The 22,460-nt window shown below is 41.3% G+C and overlaps 1 protein-coding gene across 1 annotated transcript in view; it reads left to right on the forward strand.

The window, feature by feature from the left end:
* The window catches only part of DCDC2 (doublecortin domain containing 2), a 163,358-nt gene that overhangs the window by 36,921 nt on the left and 103,977 nt on the right, over positions 1 to 22,460 (forward strand). The window contains exons 4-7 of the mRNA XM_078446586.2: positions 11,928 to 12,004; positions 12,156 to 12,287; positions 17,891 to 18,037; positions 20,107 to 20,161. Of these exons, the coding sequence (XP_078302712.1) occupies positions 11,928 to 12,004; positions 12,156 to 12,287; positions 17,891 to 18,037; positions 20,107 to 20,161 (411 nt within the window). The remainder of the gene's footprint in view (positions 1 to 11,927; positions 12,005 to 12,155; positions 12,288 to 17,890; positions 18,038 to 20,106; positions 20,162 to 22,460) is intronic.

Raw genomic sequence — 22,460 nt, forward strand, 5'->3', positions numbered from 1 at the left:
TTCTTAAGTCCTGGAGAGCTCAGTACGAGAAAAAAGACAGTTTAGTATGTCAGATATCATAAAGGATATGTTTTGTAAGAAATATCCAAGGTTCAAATCTGTATTTGTTTAAAAAAAAAACCCCTTTAAATCTGTTACGAGAATGAATAGAGTAGATGGGCATTATGTATATCATGTAATTTTGTGTTGCCTGAAAAATCTGGAGGAGGTTCAAGATGGCGGCCTAGGAAGACCCTGAATTCACCACCTCCCACAGACACTCCAAATGTACAGCTATCTATAGAACAATTCTCTCTGAAAGAGACCTGAGAACTAGCTGAATGTCTCCTTGACGACAAAAGGTAAAAAGGCCATGTCAAGATGTCTAGGAGAGGCAGAGACACAGTCTTGCCAAAAACCCCACTCCCAGAACAGCTCGCTACAAGATGGAAGGGTCTTGCAAAAATGGAGCACATCCCTGAGAAGCAAGGGGCGTGGGACCCCCAATCCTTGGGACCATGCTCTGGAGAGACAAGCCTTCCAGATGTCTGGCTTTGAAAACTAACAGGGCTTATGTCCAACAGATCCAAATGGCTGTAGGAAACTCGGTTCTCAAAGGGCTTGTGCACGGACTTGCTCGCCCCAGGACCCAGTGCAAAAGCAGCAGGTTGAAAACTGCCCAGACCTGGACATCGCTGGAGTCTTCTCTCTGTTCTCCAGCCCCACCTCTAGCCTTCCACGCCATGGGATTGCTTCCTCTGCTCTTAGCTTTTGTTACACTTCTGTGCACTTAAAGGTGTCGTGGGGAAGAATTTAGTGGATGATGAGGATGTGTGCCCTACGTCTCGGTCTTCTCTGTCATGTTAGCCCATGGACTGGCTGTCTCTGAAAGGTTTTTCTTTCTGCCTGCTGTGCCCCGGGGGATGAAAGCAGCTATAGATTTCTTCTCATTTAGAAAGGGCTCATCCCTCTCTGGAATTTAGTTCATTTAGATTTCTTTGCATCCTAAGGTCTTTGATGCATTAAAAAAAAGATGATGGGTTCCAGTTTAAGATGGCAACAGAGAAAGATCCTGAACTCACCTCTTCCTGTGGACACCCTGAGTCTACAGCTACATGTGGAACAAACTTTTTAAAAAACTCTAAAGGCTGGCTGAGTGGCAACTACACATAAGGTAAATGAGAAACAAGGTGCATCAAAGCAGGAAGGAGAGGCCGGGACATAAACTCCCCACGTTTAAACCCCACCCTTGACCAAGGCAAACCCACAGGTGGGAGAAAACTCAAAACCTGAAATTCCTTCCTGAGGAGTGAATGGTTCAAACACCACACTGGGCGCCTCAGCGTGTAGAGCCTGTTCCTGAGAGATAGACCCCCAAAATAGCTAACTTTAAAGACCAATGGGGCCTGCGTCCTAAGACCCACAAGATAGCAGTGATCTGGAGGAGATCTCTTAAAAGCCTTGCGTGGTTGGACTCACCTGCTCCGAGGTCAAGCTCAGAAGCAGCAGGTTGTGCTCACACTCAAAGTGAAGGAGGCTCACTTCCTTCTACTGAAGTGTCAGCCTGAGAGGCAGATGTCTAATTTAATGCTGACATCCAAGGAGCCTGCTGGAACACTATCCAGGGATGGACACTGGCAGGTGCCACCTTTGCACTCTATCCTTACTGGGCTCTAGAGCACCAGTATCTCCTGGAAGGAGGCTTTTGTATGAGTTTGGTCCCTCAGTCTTTGGGGCTCCCAAGTAAGAGACACCTCTTGACCACCTGGCTTTGGGATTGTAATAGTTGGTGTCATCCAGAAAGGAACTTCTATATCCCTGTCTCACACCTGCATTCTTGCAGTTACTGCCAGGGAACATTGCCGCATTGCCTGGCTCTGGCAGCCAGTGGGGCTTATGCTTGTGGTTCCCACAAGACTGTAACCAATGGAGAAAGAGTTCTTCTGTGAGCTACCACACCCCTAGGACCAAGCAAAAGGCAATAGACCCAGGAGCTGTGTCTTTCTGTGAAGGAGGTCTATTAGCTAATCATGATGGCAGCCTGAGAAGCAGGCTTCTAAATTATACGAGGGGCTAACTCCAATCTTCTCCAGAGACTGTGGAAGGTGGGTGCTGTCTTCACATTCTCTCTCTGCCATGCTCCAGAGCACCAGTGTCTCCTAGACGAGAACTTTACTCACAGCTGGTACCCTTGTTTTTATGTCTAGAGCCCTAATTTTTGTGACTGATGCCCTTGGGACCCTGCTGGATCTCCAGGCCAGTGGGGCTTATGCTTGTGGTCCCCAAGGGCATATGTAGGACTGTATATATTTACATACTTTTAAAAGCTGCTGCCTGAGGATCTGGCTTCCCAACAGCCTGAGTCTAGGTGCTGAGAATCTCCCCTTAGGGACACTGACAAGTCTTGGCACTTCAGCTACTGGGAGCCATTAAATATCTAATAGGCTGCATGGGGAAGCTCAAAGGTGTGGGAGATGACAGAGGGCTAGGGCAGGGTTGAACCAGGATCACTTGCTACACAAAGCCACTTCCTCAAGACTGGGAGACTTGGTTGTTTCACATACTGTATGAAAACCAACACAGCAAAAAAAAAAAAAAGAGGAATCCATTCTAAATGAGAAAAAACCTTAATGAAATAGAGGTAAGTAATTTACCTGATAAAGAGTTGAATATTTTCCGGGATAGATCATAATCCTTTGTTAGGCTACAAAAGTCTCAGTAAATTTAAGAGGCCTGGAATCATGTCAAGCATCCTTTTTGACCACACTGGTATGAAACTAGAAATGAATTACATGAAGAAAAGTGTGAAACCTACAAATATGTGGAGATTAAACAACATGCTACTGAACCACCAGTGAACCAAAGAAGAGACCAAAAGGGAAATGAAAAATACCTGAGACAAACAAAAATGAAAATACAACACACCAGAGTTTATAGGGGGTGGCGAAAGCAGTTCCAAGAGGGAAGTTTGTAGTGATAAATGCCTTCCTCAAGAAGCAAGTAAAGTCTGAAATAATCTAACATTATTCATCCAGGAACTAGGAAGAAAAGAACAAACAAAGTCCCAAATTTGAAGAAGGAAGGAGATAACAAAGATTAGAAGACAAATAAATGAAATAGAGATTAAAAAGACAATAAAGATCAGTGGAACTAAGGACTGGTTCTTTGAAAAGATAAAATTGACAACCCTTTAGTTAGAGTCACCAAGAAAAAAGAGAAGACTCAAATAAATCAGAAATGAAAGAGGAGATGTCACAGCTGATACTACAGAAATATAAAGGATCATAAGAGACTACTCTCCAAACTGGACAACCTTGAAGAAATGGATAAATCCCAAGAAACATACAACCTACTAAGACTGAATCATGAAATTCAAAATCTGAATAGGCGGATCAGTAATCAAAAACCTACCAAAAAAACAAAAGTCCAGGGCCAGATGACTTCACTAGTGAATTTTACTAAACATTCAAAGAAGACTTAATATGAATCCTTCTCAAAGTCTTTCAAAAAATAGAAGGGGAGGGAAAGCTTCCAAACTCATTTTATAAGGCCAGCATTACCCTGATACGAAAACCAGACAAGGAATGCCGCAAGAAAAGAAAATTACAGGCCTGTGTTCTTGATGAACATAGCAAAAATCCTCAACAAAATATTAACAAACCAAAGTTGACATTTAAAGGATGGCATACCATGATCAAGTGAGATTTATTCTGGGGATGAAAGGATGGTTCAACATCCTCAAAGTAGTCAGGGTGATACACTACCACATTAGCAAAATGTGGATAAATGAAATCAAATGAAGGACAAAAATCATATGGTCATCTCAATAGATGCAGGAAAAGCATTTGTCAAAATTCAACATTCATTTATGATGAAACACTCTCAACAAAGTGAGAATAGGGGGAACATAACAAAGGCTGTGTATGACAAACCCACAGCTACAGTGAAAAAGTGAAAGCCTCCTTTAAGGTTAGGAACAAGACAAGGATGCCTGCTTTCATTATTTTTATTTAATATCATATTGGAAGTCCTAGCCAGAACAGTTAGGCAAGAAAAAAAAATAAAAGGCATTAAAATTGGAAGTGAAGAAGTGGAACTGTCACTGCTTGCAGATGTCATGATATTATATATTGAAAACCCTAAATATTTCACCAAAGTACCCGTTAGAACTAGTAAATGAATTCAGTAAAGTTAGAGGACACATAATTAAAACACAAAAATCGGTTGTGTTTCTACACACTAATAACAAACCGTGAGAAAGAAAAAGAAAGCAATTCTGTTTACAATTGCCTCAGAAAGAGTAAAATACCTAGGAATAAATTGAACCAAGGAGGTGAAAGACTGATATACTGAAATCTATAAGACATTGAAAGAAATTGAAGAAGACACAAACGAGTGGAAAGGTATAACATGCTCCTGGATTGGAAGAATAAATATTACTAAAATGTCCTTAGTACCCAGAGCAATCTACTGATTCAGTGCAATCCCTATTGCATATTCCAATAACATTTTTTTAAAGAAATAGAAAAAAAAAATCTTAAAATGTGTATGGAACCACAGAAATCCCCAAGCAGCCAAAGCGGTCTTGAGAAAGAAGAACACAGCTGGAGGCATCATACTCCCCAATATCAAACTATTTTACAAGGCTATAGTAATTAAAACAGTATGGTATTGGATAAAAGACATATAGATCAATAGAACAGAACAGAGAGCCCTGAAATTAACCCATGCACATATGGTCAATTTATGACAAAGGAGGGAAACATATACAGCAGGGAAAGTCTGTTCAATAAACAGTGTTGGGAAAACTAGACAGCCATATGCAAAAGAATGAAACTTGACCACTATCTCTCACTATATTCAAAAATTAACTCAAAATGGATTAAGGACTTGAATGTTTAAGACCTAAAAGCATAAAACTCCTAGAAGAAAACATAAGCAGTTAAGCTACTTGATCTGAGTCTTGGCTATGATAATTTAAAAAAAATTTTTGTTTTTACATTTATTTATTTTTGAGAGACAGAGAGAGACAGAGTACAAGTGGGGGAGGGGCAGAGAGAGTAGGAGACACAGAATCCAAAGCAGGCTGCAGGCTCAGAGCTGTGAGCACAGAGCCCGACTCGGGGCTCAAACTCACAAACCGTGAGATCATGACCTGAGCCAAAGTAATACGCTTAACCTGCTGAGCCACCCAGGTGCCCCTTGGCTATGATAATTTGAATCTGACAATGAAAGAAAGCAAAAACAGCCTACTGAATGGTAGAAAATATTTGCAAATCCTACATCTGCCAGGAGGCTCATCTCCAAGATATATTAAGAACTCATACAACTCAGTGGCAAAAAAAACCCAAGCAATCCCATTAAAAAATGGGCAGAAGATCTGAGTAGACGTTTTTCCAAGGAAGACCTACAGATAGCCAATAGGTACATAAAAAGATACTCAACATCATTAATCATCAGGGATATGCAAATCAAAATCACAAAGAGATACCAGTTCACACGTATTAGGCCATTATCAAGAAGACAAGAAATAACAGTGTTGGTGCAGATGCGGAGAAGTAGGAACCCTTGTGCACTGTTGGTGGGAATGTAAATTGGTGCAGTCACTGTGGAAAACAGTATGGAGGTTCCTTCAGTATCATAGGATCCAAAGATTCTACTTAGGGGTATTTTCTAAAGAAAATAAAAACATTAATGAAAAGATATATGTATCCCCATGTTCATTGCAGCATTGTTTACAAAAGCCAAGATATTAAAACAGCCTAAGTGTCTATCAGTGTGTGAGTGGATAAAAATTGTGAGATATGTATTTGTATATATAATTATAAATATAAGGGAATATTATTTGGCCACAAAAAAAGAATGAATTCTTGCCATTTGACAACATGGATGGGCCTCAAGGGCATTATGCTAAGTGAAAAAAAAATCAGAGAAAGACACATACAATATGATCTCTCTTCTGTGTGCAGTTAAAAAAAAAAACCCGTAAAACAAGCTCATAGATACAGATGGGTGATTGTCAGAGGTGAGAGGGTGGGTAGGAGAAATGGGTGAAGGGGTCAAAAGGTAAAAGAAATTATATAGAAAGAATTGAAGTATAAAAGGAAAGTACCCTTATTACATCCCCTCACTTATCCTACTCCAGCGCACCCTCCAAGACTAACCACACTTAAAAATTTCACTAAGCCTAAGTGGCTTAGTTTGTTAAGCGTCCGACTCATGATTTCTGCTCAGGTCATGATCTTGCAGTTTGAGGGTTTGAGCCCCGCATCAGGCTCTGTGCTATTTTAGAGCAGAGCCTACTTAGGATTCTCTCTCTCCCTCTCTGTTCTTCCCCCACTCACACACTCTCTCAAAATAAATAAATAAAACTTTAAAAAAAGTCACTATGTGTTCATGAGGGTGTATACATACATGTACATGTTATGCATGTACATAATGACATGGGATTTTTACATATAAAAATCATGATATTTAGCGTATCTTTCAGTTTTTGTTGTCATGCTGGGAACAATAGTTCCCTACAACCTTCTACCTTCTTACCAGAAGCAGAACTATCCCTGGGAGGGGGACGACCTTTAATAATAGAAACACAATCTTTTTTTTTTTTTAATTTTCTTTTTTTAATGTTTATTTTTGAGACAGAGGAAGACAGAGTGCGAGTGGGGGAGGGGCAGAGAGAGAAGGAGAACAGACTCTGAAGCAGGCTCCAGGCTCTGAGCTGTCAGCACAGAGCCCAATGCAGGGCTCGAACCCACAAACCGTGAGATCATGACCTGAGCCGAAGTCGGATCCTTAACTGACTGAGCCACCCAGGCACCCCAGAAACACAGTCTTGATACAAGCACGGAAGATGCATTTTCTTTATCAAAATATGTCCCAATTATTAGAATTTATTTCCTCAGATATGAAAAAGGGACACATAGTGATAGGAAAAGGGTGCAATTTTTGTGTCTCAGAAGGTCTGTGTTAATCCGTAGGTTAGAATGTGGCAAAACTCACAACTGAGATGCAGTGTAAGACCATTGGTAGAAATCCAAGGAGAGGGTGAGTCAACTATTCTTTAGGAAAGTTTGGTTATTGTCCTCACATCTTGTTCTGTGCCTTTTCTTGTCCCATTTCTCTTTTAGTCCATGTGTCTGGAGTATCTCCATGAGAAATGGCTTCATTCCATGAAGCTTAGGAGAGATTCCCAGCATGAAATCCCCTCTGACAGAGGCATTTTCCAGTTATTTATTATCATAGAAACCATCACATCATACTGTCAGCATCCATCAGGCATCTTGGCCAGTCTTCAATATTATTACTTAAAAAATAGTAATATTGAAAAAAAAGGATAATTATTTTAAAAAACACTTCTTTTTTTTAATGTTTATTTTTCAGAGAGAAAGAAAGACAGTGTGATCGGGGGAGGGGCAGAGAGAGAGGCAGACACAGAACCCAAAGCAGGCTCCAGGCTCTGAGCTGTCAGCACAGAGCCCGATGCAGGGCTTGAACTCAAAAATGGTAAGATCATGACCTAAGCTAAAGTCAGACGCTTAACTGACTAAGCCCCCCAAGCGCCCCTGAAAAACTTCTTTAGGACAATCCCTAATTAGCCTAGTTTGGACATGTCTGCTATATTGACTCCTAGGCGAGTTATTTTCAACTCTGGTTGAAACTCTGGTCTTTTATAAATGTTTGGCCCTTTTCTTCTCATTTATCAAAAAATGGTGAAAATTAGGGGCGCCTGGGTGGCTCAGTCAGTTGAGAGTCTGACTTTAGCTCAGGTTATGATCTCGCAGTTTGTGGGTTTGAGCCCCGCGTCAGGCTCTCCATTGTCAGCACAGAGACCACTGTGGATCCTCTGTTCCCCTCCTCTCTCTGCCCCACCCTCCACTTGTTTTCTCTTTCTCTCAAAATAAATAAAAACTTGTAAAAAATTGGTGAAAATTGATTAAATATTTTTGTAAAGGACTTTGTTCTCCTCTTTGATGCTGTGTGCCATCTCTGCAAAGAAGTTAACAAAGTTTCCTCAAAGATTCCCATTTGGAGAACCTACTTTTTCTTCAATCCAGACAAGGAAAATATAGAGTTGAGATCTCTTTGTGTGGGTTGGCCTGTATTTTTTTCAAATAAATAGCTTCATTACATTCCCCCCCCCCGCCCAAATGCCTAAGTTTATCTTACAGATAGTCATAAAAACCTGGTATGTGTTCTTAAAAGTTATTTAATATTGACTTAAAAATTTTTATAACGGATGTTCACGAGAGGTCACGAGAGGTCACGAGAGGTCGCTAGATTTTTGGGATGGCATCTATTTAACAGCATTTCCTTAGGTCCTGAGACTGACTTTAATTTTCTCGGGCTAGATTTCAAGAGGTTTCAAGAGGGTGATGTATCCGTGCTGAGATTTGAGGCAGGTGGATTCTCTGAAGCATTCAGCCTAACAGCCCGAGGGAGTGATATTGCCACTTAGCTAATTAGTTCATGCAGCATCCCTTTGGGCTAGTTTAGCAGGATTATCACTATTTTTGCAGATTAAGAAAATGAGACGTGAGGCTTTGCATTGGTTCACGTCAAAAGTTTTGGCAGTCAGTGCTGGAGTTTCAGAATTGTAGATCTTTACTCAGTTACTCGTTTGCAGACTTTGGTGTTGTTGTTTCAAATATATATTTTCAAAGCAACAATTTCATTTTCATTGAGTTTATTTTTATAACAGATTCATACTTTTTGAGTCATGTAGGTTTTAACTTGAATGTGACCCAGCTGTGATTATTGTCCTACTAAGTGTGATGGCGGAATTTATGAACTTGAGTTAAATCACAAATAGATTACCAGGTTCACATAAGCATTGTGGGCATTAAAAATTGTTTGATATGGCCGTCTGTGACATAAACACAATCTAAATAAGAAATGAGAGACGGGCACCTGAGTGGTTCAGTTGGTTGAGCGTCTGATATCAGCTCAGGTCATAGTCTCACGGTTCGTGAGTTTGAGCCCCATATCGGGCTCGCTGCTGTCCGTACTGAGCCGTCCTCAGATCCTCTGCCCCCCTTGCTCTGCTCCTCCCTCCCTCACTCATGCTCTCTCTCAAAAATAAATAAAAACATTAAGATAAAAGAAATGAGAGACACAGGGATCTTTTGGAAAGCACCTGTGACTTCTGTCTGAAGACTAGAGTCCTGGCTCACCTCATTCTAACAGAGCGGACATGTCTAATGCACTTTCGCCATCTTTCTCTTTAGAACTAGTTTCGAGAAGAATGTTAGCCAAATATTTATTCAGTTAATACTTACCTACCCACCTGTTTACCTAACTTCCACTGAGGGAATGACTCTTCTCTCCAATCAGACTCTACTTGTCAATATCCAAATAAACTGGTTTTTCCAAGACAGTGCTGAACCCAGTGAAGAATCCAGGCAAGAGGTCCGCTGTGAGCATATGGGTCCAAAAGGAAAACTCATTTTCCTTGAGTTTATTTTTATAACAGATTATAACAGTTTTGAGTTTTGAATTGATACCTTTTCACTTGACTTGATTCCATAGTCATGGATTTGACAACTAACGTTGTAGCCATTGGTCAGTCACTAATGAAAGCTGTTCCTGGCACCCAAGGGTCTGGGTTGCGAGTCCTCACATTCCATCCTGGGGTATCCATCCCTCCATAACTAGGTGTGTTGATGCTTAACATTATACTCATATTTCAAATACTGTTTAAAGGGCAAGGGAAATTGTATGGGCTAATAAGAAAATTTACAAATTTAAAAACATATTCTAACTTATTATTATGTTTTCCATTATCTAAAGCTATAATTCTCTAGATTAGCACCAAGCGACCAATATTTCATTCCTGTTAAGGGTTCTGGAAAAGCTTCCCTTGTGTGCAGTTGATTTGACTTATTTTTTTGTGTGTGATTGAAGGTATTATTTGAAAATGCATTGTAAATTAAAAATCGTACTTTTTCCAAAAAGTTTGAATTGCTTTATACAATGGTCTTTTTTCTTTTTTTTTTTTTTTTTCAGTTGACATATGTTACTTGGATTATATTTTGAGATTCTTAGTATATCTGAAAACAGCCTAGTTAATTTAATTATAATGACTCAAATATCTCTTTAAGATTAATCTTTAGTTCAACTGGCTACTCATGAACATTTGGGGAAAAATTTGCCATGCAGAATGAGGAAAACAACTATTATTCAGAACAGTGGTTTGATTTAATTCTAGTTAGAAATTATATACTCAGAACTATATAATTATTTTTAAATTATGTGTTTATGAATTTCTGTATATATTATAGATATGTATGCTCTGAAGAAAAATAGCGTATTTTAGTCAGTTTGACGAGAGTTTTGAAGTTATTTGTTTACATAACATATTCACCTTCACCTTCAAGAGTCCAACAATGAAGGTCTTTATCAAGGTCAAGAGGCAAGACATTTGGAAAAAAAAAGTATGAAGTATGTGCTCAGTCTATTACTAGGTAATATTGAGAGTAACCCAAAAGGGACACAATAGGGGGCAAGCAATTGAAAATCAAATACAGTAAAACTTGGATTGCGAGTAACTTGTTCTGCCAGTGTTCCGCAAGACGAGCAAACCTTTCTGATAAACGAGCGGGGTCTTGCAATAGGAGTCATTCAGGACGCTGAATGTCACATGATCACAACTGAGCCAATGGTTCTTGAAATTCACTTTGATGTACAAATGCTTTGGATTACAAGCATGTTTCCAGAACGAATTATGCTCACAAACCAAGGTTTTACTTTAATAAAATGTGTCCTACGTCAGACGATGGTAAGTGCAATGGGAAAACTGCCGGGAGGGGCAATAGGGAACCAGGATGTGGTGGCAGCTTTAAGTCAAGCAGATGACTAGTGGATGGAGTAGAGGCAGCTGGGGACAAAATCAAGGTCGGGGTTAGCTCTATAAAGGGTCCTTGTGAGACAGGCAGGAAAGGAGAAAAGTGGGAGAAGACGTGGATGAGGTGAGTTGTGGAGTGAAGGCAGCTCCAAGGGCTTCATGTCTGTTGGCCCCAATTTCCTTAAGTTTGGAAGGAAATGATCTGCTGAGTGTGTCTGGAGTGGAAGTTTAGAGTTCAGAGTGAGAGGGAGGGATTCGGACAGCTCATTGCTGGAAAAAACACAAGTAGTTGACGGGGAGGAGAGGGGTACTGGGAGCCAAAACCTGGGCTCAGGAGCAGGTGTCTTGGGGCAGGGGTGGGGTGTGGGCATGGGGCTCCTGTTTCTCACCAGCAGCAGCCATGAGCCTGGAAGCAAAGACCCAGGAAAGTGGGCTGTTGGAGAGGGGAGAAGTGGAGTCCTTGGGGAGAATGTGATGGTGTCACTGCCCCGGGGGGGCCCCCAGATTCAGCGCGGGAGAGAAGTATGCTGTGACTGGAGAATTACTTTGTTTCTGTTTTATGGAAAGGAATGTATGAGGCCCCTGGGTGGCTTAGTCAGTTAAAGCATCTGACTCTTGACTTTGGCTCAGGTTGTGATCTCACAGTTTGTGAGTTCGAGCCCCATGTTGGGCTCTGTGCTAATGGTGCAGAGCGTGCTTGGGATTCTCTCTCTCTCTCTCTCTCTTTCTTTCCCCCTTCCCCCAAAATAAATAAATAAACTAAAAAAACTTACTTGGCCAATCACTTCTAGAATGTGTCTTTAAAAAAATAAATAAAAACATATAAAATGTTGCCTTAAAATTCTCACAATAGGCACAATTGTGAGGCAGTGTGCCAGAGCTTAAGGGAAATTTTTCTTGAGAGCTTTGTTAAGGGCAGGTAATATTAATATTGCAGGGCAGGTAATAATACCCTCTGGGCTCTATGTAAGTGGGGGGAAAAACAACAACAACAAGATCTTTAACAAGCCCATTCCTTGGACACCTGTAGTTTTAATTCCTAGGAAAAAAAAATAGAAAGAAAGAAAACTGAAGCTCAGTGATTTACATGTGTTTGTTTCTAAAGGTGAAACCAGTGATGCACAGGAGACTCAACGTGTCGGCTCGCTTCAGAAAACCGCTGCAGGAGCCCTGCACTATCTTGTAAGTTGGAGCCCTTTCCTATTGAGGTTGGCGGCTTGGTTGCTCTCCTCGTGGTTTGGAATTTGTTCCGTGGTGTTAAAAGTATGACCGTTTCCGATGATGTGGCTCACTCATTTTTTTCTCTCTCTCTCTTTTTTTTTTTTCCCCCCAGCTTGATTGCCAATGGAGACCTCATAAGTCCGGCTTCTCGCCTCCTCATCCCTAGAAAAACCTTGAGTCAGTGGGATCATGTCCTACAAATGGTCACAGACAAAGTAACTCTGAGGAGCGGGGCTGTCCACAGGTACATCAGGGCAGTCTGACGGGTTTCATAACTGTTCAGGGTGACCCCAGCAGGCTCCGGAGTCACTGGTCCCCAGATTGTGAATTTCAGCTCTCCGGCGAGGCTCCATTTATCTGCCTCAGTTTCCCTGTCTGTAAAATAAGTAGTAGTACTTACCTTATAGAGTCCTGTTAGAAGTGAGGTAACCCACATAAAGAGATTAAGATAGTCCTTGGTACATAGTAGTGCATCCTCAAGTATTAACTGTTTTTGTTCTTTTAGTTTAGAGCCAATAGGTAAATGTCAACTTTCTTTTGGTTGAGAAGGAGTTTTTATTGAATGAGCTAGCTTCTTGGCTCTAATTAGCTGTCCTTTTTTCCAGGAGATATTTTTGATTCCTTGATACTCAAACCTATTTGCCTAGCATAAAAAGTCAGAGATGAGCAGGTTTGAATGGGTTAAGGCGGAAGGGGGTAGGCTAGAGAGGTAATTAAGTGGGGTCATTTAAACTTCAGAAATCAAGAGCATTTCCTCAAGTTATGAAATTCAAAAAAAAATTTTTAATGTTTTATTTATTTTTGAGAGAGGGAGAGAGAGAGACAGAGCATGAGTGTGGGAGGGCAGAGAGAGAGAGAGAGACACACACACATGCACACACAGAATCCTAAACAGGCTCCAGGCCCCCCACTGTCAGCACAGAGCCTGATGCGGGGCTCGAATTCACCAACCGTGAGATCACGTCCCCAGCTGAAGTTGGACGCTTAACCAACTAAGCCACCCAGACGCCCCATGAAATTTAAGTGAAGATTCAAATCGTGGCTTTTAAATTGTGAAGCATAGGAAATTATCCCTTGATGAAGGCTGACTTATTTGGTTTCTTTTTGGTGGGAGAGTTACAAATAATATGTGCAAAGACAGAACCTATTAAGAATCTATGTACCGTGTGACACACAATATTTGAAATCCAGTCCCGAGTTTTCTGGCATTCTCAGATCCTGTCTTTCTCTCAGTCTCTCTAACATACTCTGCTAGAGGAGTGTACTTTTACTTCCAACTTCCTGTGCCTGTTTTCATATCCGTATGTCTACATATCTTTTTATAGACCTATCTGATAAGTTCTCAGAATATTGCATATTCTTTCAGTTAAATTTGTATATAGATTAATATATGTGTATTCACCTGTTAATATGCATAATTGCACAGCCATTGAGATTTTAAATATAATCAGGTATGATATATAAATAATATAAATACGCATACACATATTTAGATACAGTTGAAAGTGATACTTTAGATGCGGTAAGAAAAAAATTCAAACAGGACAAAAGACCTAAAAGTGTTTTGTCTCACCTTGGCTCTCCAGCCCCCCTCTCTAATACTTCTCTGCATTATTCCAGAAATATTTTGTGCATTCGGAAGCACGTACATCTTTTATTTCTTAAAAACACAGATGGGCGCGAACACACACACACACACACACACACACACACACACGTGACGCACACACACACGTATGAGTAAGTATATAAACATACCTTGATGTTTTTCCTATAACAGCAAATCTTGGAGCAGGAATAACTCTCTATCTTACAATTTTTAATGAGTACAAAATATTCCATTTCAAGGGTGTGGCCTAATCTGTTTGAAGAGTCTCCTCTTGATGGAAATTTGGGTTATTTCCCATCCTATGCTATTACATGTACATGTCTTTGTATGTAAGCAGAGTTTATCAGGAGACTGAAGTACAGATGTCGAATTGCTTTCTAGTTGTAATGCATTTAAAATTTTGCTAGAGGGGTGCCTGGGTGGCTCAGTCGGTTAAGAGTCTGACTTTGGCTCAGGTCATGATCTCACGGTTCGCAATTTCGAGCCCCGCATCAGGCTCTGTGCTGATAGCTCGGAGCCTGGAGCCTGCTTCAGATTCTGTCTGTCTGTCTGTCTCTATCTCTGCTCCTCCCCTGCTCATGCTCTGTCTCTCTCTCTCTCTCTCTCAAAAATAAATAAACATTAAAAATGAAATAAAATTTTGCTAGACACTGACAGCTGTCTTCCGGAGAGTCTGTGCTGATTTGAACTTTCACTGAAAGTACATGAAACGGCCTGGTTCTCCTACTCTCATCCATACTGTAAAAGTATCAAACATTTTGTCTTTTCGTTCACATTGGGTAAAAACAGTATTTCGTCGTTTCTTGCTTTTTATTTATTTAATATACAACAGTAACAACCGAAACAGCATCTGCTGCTCCTTTCTTGCATGCGACGTATTCTTCCAGGTGTTCTACGTTTTAAACTTAATTAAGTCAGCAACCCTGTGAGGTAAGTAGGGTTATTATTCGTTTTTAGTAAACATGAAACACGAGACGGGGGTGGGCGTGGGGGGCGGAAGTTACTTCTCCAAGCTTAGGCAGGTAGTGGTTAGCGGAGCTGGGATTCAGGCCTCCTGAGGAGGCAGTCTGGCTCCAGAGCCTGTGCTCTTAACTTCTAAGTTATTCTCTAAATAAATGCCACAAATTTATCTTCCATTATATATGAACTGTCTGTATTACATTTGCATTTTTATCTTATTGATTTAGAGACACTCTTTACATAGTAGGGAGATTGGCTCTTTCTCATAATGAGTTTTTAAAAATTTTTTTTAATGTTTATTCATTTTTGAGAGAGACAGAGACCAACCATGAGTGGGGGAGGGGCAGAGAGAGAGGGAGACACAGGATCCGAAGCTGGCCCCAGGCTCTGAGCTGTCAGCACAGAGCCTGATGTGGGGCTCCAACTCATGAACCCTGAGATCATGACCCGAGCTGAAGTCAGAGGCTTAACTGACCGAGCCATCCAGACGCCCCTCTCATATGAGTTTTAAATATATTTCCAGTTTATGTCTTTGATATTCCTTGTGTTTTTTGTTGGTTTTTTTTTTTTGGGGGGGGGTATATAGTTAAGTTGAATTTTGGTGCAAATTTTCAATCTTACGATCATTAAGTTTTATGACTAGTTTAGGTTTTTCCCATTCCAAGATTATAAAAATATCCTGTAGTGTTTTCATCTTGTACTTTTATTTTTTTTTTATTTTTTATTTAAAAAAAAATTTTTTTTTAACGTTTATTTATTTTTGGGACAGAGAGAGACAGAGCATGAATGGGGGAGGGGCAGAGAGAGAGGGAGACACAGAATCGGAAGCAGGCTCCAGGCTCCGAGCCATCAGCCCAGAGCCTGACGCGGGGCTCGAACTCACGGACCGCGAGATCGTGACCTGGCTGAAGTCGGATGCTTAACCGACTGAGCCACCCAGGCGCCCCTCATCTTGTACTTTTAAATTTCACCTAAAACTTTGATCCTTCTGGATTTTATTTTGGTGTCAGGAGTGAAGGCAGACCCCAATAGTTATGTATCTATCTATCTATCTATCTATCTATGTATATATATATTTATTTGTTAGATATACAGTTGTATTTTTTGGCATATACATAAATGTAAACCCACTCAATAAATAATATAAAGCATGCAAAGATCTATACACACAATTGTATGCCCAGATACACCTGTTCATACATGTACTGGTATACACAAATAAAATATATGTGAGTATAAATGCAGAAATGAAAATATATGTCCCCCCCCCCCCCCATACTTGAATACTTGGAGAAATTTAATTCTCAGTGCGATGCCAGATAGGAGTGAGGTTTGGTTGCTGGTCACTGGGGACATGCCCATTTTCCTTTCACAGAACATTAAAAAGTCTCCTGGTTGGACCCTCCCTGTGCTTCAGTATATGTATATATCAGAAGCATCTCATTAAAATTGGTTCAACTCCCTGTGTATGTGTCTTGCCTTTTGTAACAAAGGGAAGAAGCAGGTTAGCGAAAGTCCTGTAAAAGAAGGCTAAAACCTGGGTTAGAATTTACTCAGCACCTGTAACTACCTGCAGAAGAAATCAGTCAAATCTTGGCTACTTCCAGATCCAGAGTGAAGCCGCCTTTTAATTTCAAGCCATAAAAGTGAACTACTGACTCAGATCTTCCTGTGGTGGAGGAAGATGAAGGTCTGGGTCCAGGCCAGTGGTTCTCAGCCAGGGGCAACTGGGCCTCCAGGGGCCATTTGGCAGTGTCCAGAGTCCTTTTTGTTAGTCACACCTGGGGACAGGGCAGCTACTACTATTCCATCTAGTGGGTGGAGGCAGGTGCTGTTAACATCCTACAGTTAGTCCACAGGCAGGCTCCTCTCACCCCCAACAACGAATTGTCGGGTCCAACAGGCCAGTAGCATCACTGCTCAGACATCCTGGTCTGGGGTGAACGGCAGGAAAACCAGAAAATCTGGGTTAAGTGTTGGTATTTAGACTTTAGGGATAGAGTTACAGTGTTCTAAAGAAGGAGCATCTTTATACTAAATCCGTCCACACACATTTTGGGGTTCTGTGGCTGCTTTCTTTGTACTGTCTGGCTCCTTTGGATATGGCCATTTACAGAATCAGTAAAGAAGCAGACAGATCATTGCCTTTTCTTTTTTTTTTCTTTGCAAATGTCACTAACCTTTATTAGGTAATATAAGAAGTCTGAGAATTTTCTTTAGTGATTATCTTGAAATCCTTCCAGTCACTAACTCCTCTATTTATAACCTTCAAGAATAGGCATTACTTCTCTGGTGTTGTTTTCTAATAGTCTGCTTTTTCTTGTTCTTCAGGGGGAGAGAAAAAGATTCTGTGGACACGTTTAAATCGTCTAGCAGAGTTATCACTGTTCTTTTAATAAGTAACATATTCCTTGTAGTTTGCAGCAGTGGTTTTACAGTAAAGGGAAGTCCTTGTGAAATCCCTTGATTCTGGGAAGATGAGGGGAGGCCAAAAAAAAAAAAAAAAAAACAACCCAAAAAGGAAGAGGCAGGAATGCTATGTGGTTCTGCACCATTAATCCTGGTAATGGGCTCCTTTGCCTCTTGTTGTCTGACCCCATTCTGTGTGTGTTTGGATGTACGATTTTGGCTGAGGGCTCTTGCACAGAATGCAGTAAGTTTGTCAACCTGACAAATACATTAAGAAAATAAATTAAAAAATTTTTTTAACGTTTATTTATTTTTGAGACAGAGAGAGAGCATGAACAGGGGAGGGTCAGAGAGAGGGAGACACAGAATCCAAAACAGGCTCCAGGCTCTAGGCTCTCAGCTGTCAGCACAGAGCCCGACGCGGGGCTCGAACCCATGGACTGCGAGATCATGACCTGAGCCGAAGTCGGCCGCTTAACCGACTGAGCCACCCAGGCGCCCCAAGAAAATAAATTTTAAAGAGTGCTCGCAAAATAGAAATAGAAGAATCGATCTTCAGCGGGAGTGGAGCTCCATTTAAAGCCCCGTGTCCTGTACAAGTTCGTGCTCTCCGTCCCAAATCTTACTATGGCAGCAAGACGGGATCCCCCTGTTGGATGGTTAAGGTTTCTTGGGACGATGTCCTGTGCGGATTATAACGCTGGCATTTAATTGAAGCCAATGACTTTGAGGTACTTGTAATTCAATAATTAGAATTAGTAACAAATGAGCCAGCATAAGAGCAGAGGATTTTTACTGAACTTTGTAATGTTAAGTAGCTCTCTCATGCTTGTTAAGAGCTGAATTGTTGGCATTCATATTTTTGGCAGACTTTACACATTAGAAGGAAAGCTGGTTGCGAGCGGGGCCGAGTTGGAGAATGGGCAGTTTTACGTGGCGGTCGGCAGGGATCGGTTCAAGAAACTGCCTTACAGTGAATTACTGTTTGACAAGTCAACAATGAGAAGGTCGTATGGGTAAGTGTTCCCCCTCATTCGTGTCTCCTACTTTAGTTACCACTTGAAATAACGAGTCTAATGTTCACCACTGGTATATTTTATATAATCTTACTGATTATCAGTTAGAATGGAAAGCATGGGGAAGATATATGTGTGTGTGTGTGTGTGTGTGTGTATATATATATATATATATATATATATATATATATATATATATGTGTAGCTATTGTTTTTGCCGAGATTGGAGATTTATTTTTTTTTTGCACAAAAATACAATTTTGGGGAATCTATGAAAGACAGTATAGTATTTTTTAACCGTTCACTTATGAAGTCATAGTAAATATAAAGGCTTATTTTTGTGAAGGAGACATGGCAATGGACTTCTTTGTAGCATACATTATTAGACATTTAATAATGTCTCCACTGTTTAGCTGCACCAGATCATTTTTTAGTTGGTGCATATACAAGCATCTAAAAGTTTAAAATATTTAAATTTAAAGACAATATTTAATACTCCTTTTAATTTTTTTTTAAGTTTATTCATTTTTGAGAGAGAGAAAGAGCGTGAGGGTAGGGGCAGGAAGAGAGGGAGACACAGAATCCAAAGCCGGCTCCAGGCTCTGAGATGTCAGCATGGACTGAAGTCGGACACTTAACTGACTGAGCCACCCAGGTGCCTCAGTCCTTTCAATAACAGGAAGAGATAAAAGCGATATAATTCCACTTGCGTAAGTAAATAAAGCAGTGATACAGAGTATAATTATGACATGCAAACTTGTAAATATACTTAAACAATTTTTTTAAACTTAATTTTAGAGTGAGAGAGAGAGAATCCCAAGTAGGCTTGAAGCTCAGTGTGGAGCCCCACGTGGGGCTTGATCCCACGACCCTGGGATCATGACCTGAGCCAAAATCAAGAGTCGAACGTCTGCTCAACCAACTAAGCCACACAGGCACCCGTAAAGATTACCCTTTTAATTGCATGCAATACTCTGTTGCCCCTTTTTTTCTCTATGAGATGTCCTGTGTCTGTGAAGGGTGCCTCACTCCAGATGAGTTGATGGCTGGCAAAGGCATCGGTTCAGAGCCCTGGTGGATGCAGGCGCCCCTTGGTTTGCCCGTGGTGCTGCTTTTTCCAGTGGTTCTGTGGCCACTTCGCTATCAGAAACGGACTCTTTGTGGTTGTCCTCTGCTAGGGTGTGTGACAGACACTTGTGCAGACAGAGCACAAGCTTTATCAAGCTATCAGGAGAGACTGGCCGAGGGTTTCTAAATAAGTAAGGGATGAAATGGAACTTCAGGGGGGTGGTGTTTGGGGTGTGCAAGAGCACGTGGTTTTCCAGCACTTTAGAATTCTTTACCAGCACACTGATCGATGGCTGTCCTTACCCATCTACAAACTCAAACCCAGCAACACTGGGTTCGCCTGCCATGAGCCTCAGCGTGTACTTGAGGGCAGTGAGAGAGCTGTAGCTCGCAGGCGGCCTCACTCAACCGAATGAGTAAGACCTTTATGGACGTGTGGTCTTGTTTTCAGAGGTTCACTGGGTTCCAAGACGCTTCCTAACAACACAGACATCTCTGAAACCGCATTCTTATAGCCAAGGAGAACTTTTATTTTTTTGTAGAGAATGACTGGTTTAGAAGCTCCCTGAATGGAAGCAAACACCAGTGTTTTGCTGTGTCTGAGCTTCTGCGGTCGACCCTGCAGACATCATGAAAAGAATGGAAATTTACTGTTTTTGACTCAATCTGGCAAAATTACTCAGCTTAGGAAATGACTTTTTGAAATGCATATAGAAAATTGGGGGATTTGAATAAAAATGCCATGAAACACTTTAAGGTGGTCCTAAAAGTATAAGGGAGCATTGATTAAAATAGTTTAAAAATCTCTTGGAGGGCAATTTGGAAACTTTATGGTGGTGTTTGTGAAACTGGGAAAAAGCATGTGGTGCTTTTGTGAGACACCGATGTCCGTCAACAGTTGACTTGCAGGTCAGGACGACAAGTTGGAATGACAGTTATCTGGCATTACGTGTTATTTGTAAATAACGTTCAGATTTCTAAATTGCAATTTGTTTCTGCAGTCAGAAGTCTTCTTCACTACCTCCTATCGTAGGATCCAGAAAGTCTAAAGGGAGTGTAAGTATCAGATGCTTTACTCATTAATGTTCTATATTTCGATGTGATACAGAGAGACTGTCCTCTGGGTTTCAATTAAATTTGAAGAAATAAAACTTTACCTGCCTTGTGGCATGTGAGCACTTATGTGAAACAATGCTAGAACATTAGTGTTACAGCTAAGGTCTTCAACGTTTTTTATTTATTTTTGGGACAGAGAGAGACACAGCATGAACGGGGGAGGGGCAGAGAGAGAGGGAGACACAGAATCGGAAACAGGCTCCAGGCTCCGGGCCATCAGCCCAGAGCCTGACGCGGGGCTCGAACTCACGGACCGCGAGATCGTGACCTGGCTGAAGTCGGACGCTCAACCGACTGCGCCACCCAGGCGCCCCTAAACCAACATTTTTAAAATACAGATTTCAAAGTAGGCAATCTTTTTCCTTGTATACAGGCCTGATATAACTTACCTCGCAGTTGAAATCTGGGAAGTGATACATAAAAGTAGAAGAAATGAGGGGTGCCTGGGTGGCTCAGTCCGTGAGGCGTCTGACTTTGGCTCAGGTTGTGATCTTGTGGCTCATGAGTTTGAGTCCCACATCGGGCTCTGCTCTGACAGCAGGAGCCTACTTGGGATTCTCTCTCTCCCTCTCTCTCTGCCCCTCCCACACTTGCGCGTGCTTGCTTGCTCTCTCTCTCTCTCAAAATAAATGAACTTTAAAAAAAAAAAACCCAAAAAGGGGTGCCTAGGTGGCTCAGTTGGTTATGCCTCTGACTTTGGCTCAGGTCATGATCTCACGGTTTGTGGGTTCGAGCCCCACATTGGGCTCTGTGCTGACAGCTCAGAGCCTGAAGCCCGCTTCAGATTCTGTGTCTCCCTCTCTCTCTTCCCCTCCCCTGCTCATGCTCTGTCTCTCTCTTTCAAAAATAAATAAACAATAAAAAAATAAAAATAAAAAACCCCCAAGAAGTAGAAGAAATGCTGTATTATGTCACATTAATGGTCTTTCTCAGTCTGGTTTTCTGTCTCTGGCAAAGATTAAAGAGGAAGTCTTTGTTTAAAAAAAAAAAAAAGAAGACAATCCTGTTATATTTCTTTAAAAGATTGAGAAGCACTCTAAATATTTCCCTATCCATCATTCATCCACTTATTTGTTATTTAACAAATAATTGTTTATTATTGTTAACAGTAATTATTGTTAATTCAGCAGATGTCCATTAAACTGCTCTCCTGGGGGAACTGTGACCAGCATTTAGTCCTAACTTCTTAGCCTGTGGTACCTCCTCACAGTGATGAGTCTCATCCCAGCTGGAGTGCTGCTGGGATGGCTTTTTCTGGCTGAGGCTTCTCTTTCTGCTCTTGCGATTGAAAGACCGGCAGTGATCAGAATGGATTTGACATGTCCCCCTGTCTGAACATTTCCCCCTGATCTAACTACGCAAAATTTTTCCGTTGGTATTTTGTGAAATAAGCTAATGCTGGGCACTGATACTGTTTAGGTATCTCCCCTCCCCTTCACCCCATTTTTGTGTATCATGCAAATCCTGTCAGTACAGAGCTCGATGTGGGACTTGATCTCACGAACCGTGAGATCGTGACCTGGGAGCCGAGATCAAGAGTCAGATGCTTAACGGACTGAGCCACCCACATGCCCCATGTTGGACTTACTTGAGAAATCACTCTGCATGTGGTGTCTGCAGAGAAGTGGATTGGGGAAGAACAGAGGCAGTGGGTGGCTGGACCCAGGCATGTGATGCAGGTGACCTGGTCAGGTGGCTGCAGGTGACATGGATGTCTGTGACCATTCTTCCTTGAGTATATTGTAGCTGTTGTCACTGAATGATGCATTCATCCAACAGGCATCTCTTGAGTGCATGTTATGTCCTGGGTATTGTATTAGTGCTTGTGCGGAGAGGGAGGCAGAGATTCTAGAGAAAACACGAAGTGTGTGGAACTTACATTCTAGAGGAGGAGAAAGAGAAACAAACAGACAATGCATTGGGTATTAAGCTTGAGGATAAGGGATAAGCTTGAGGAAAGATACATCAAGGAATGGGAAGAGCAAGTGAGAGGATGTTGCAGCATCTGGGTGGTCAGGACAGCCCTCGTTTAGGGGGTTGTATTTGAGCAGAGTCATAACGTGCCTGGCACATAACAGGTGCTCACTGAACCTGTCTAGGTGTGTGAATGACGGGCAGTGAGCTGCATGGAGAGACGGTCTTTGGTCAGTAATTCCAAAGTCACAAACTTAGTTTTTAACAGAAGGATTCATTTACTCCTTCCTTTAATTAATTGGGTCCCTGGAGAATGTACATGTTT

This window comes from Panthera onca, chromosome B2 (genome assembly GCF_046562875.1).
Source record: "Panthera onca isolate mPanOnc1 chromosome B2, mPanOnc1 haplotype 2, whole genome shotgun sequence".
Taxonomy (NCBI): Eukaryota; Metazoa; Chordata; class Mammalia; order Carnivora; family Felidae; genus Panthera; species Panthera onca.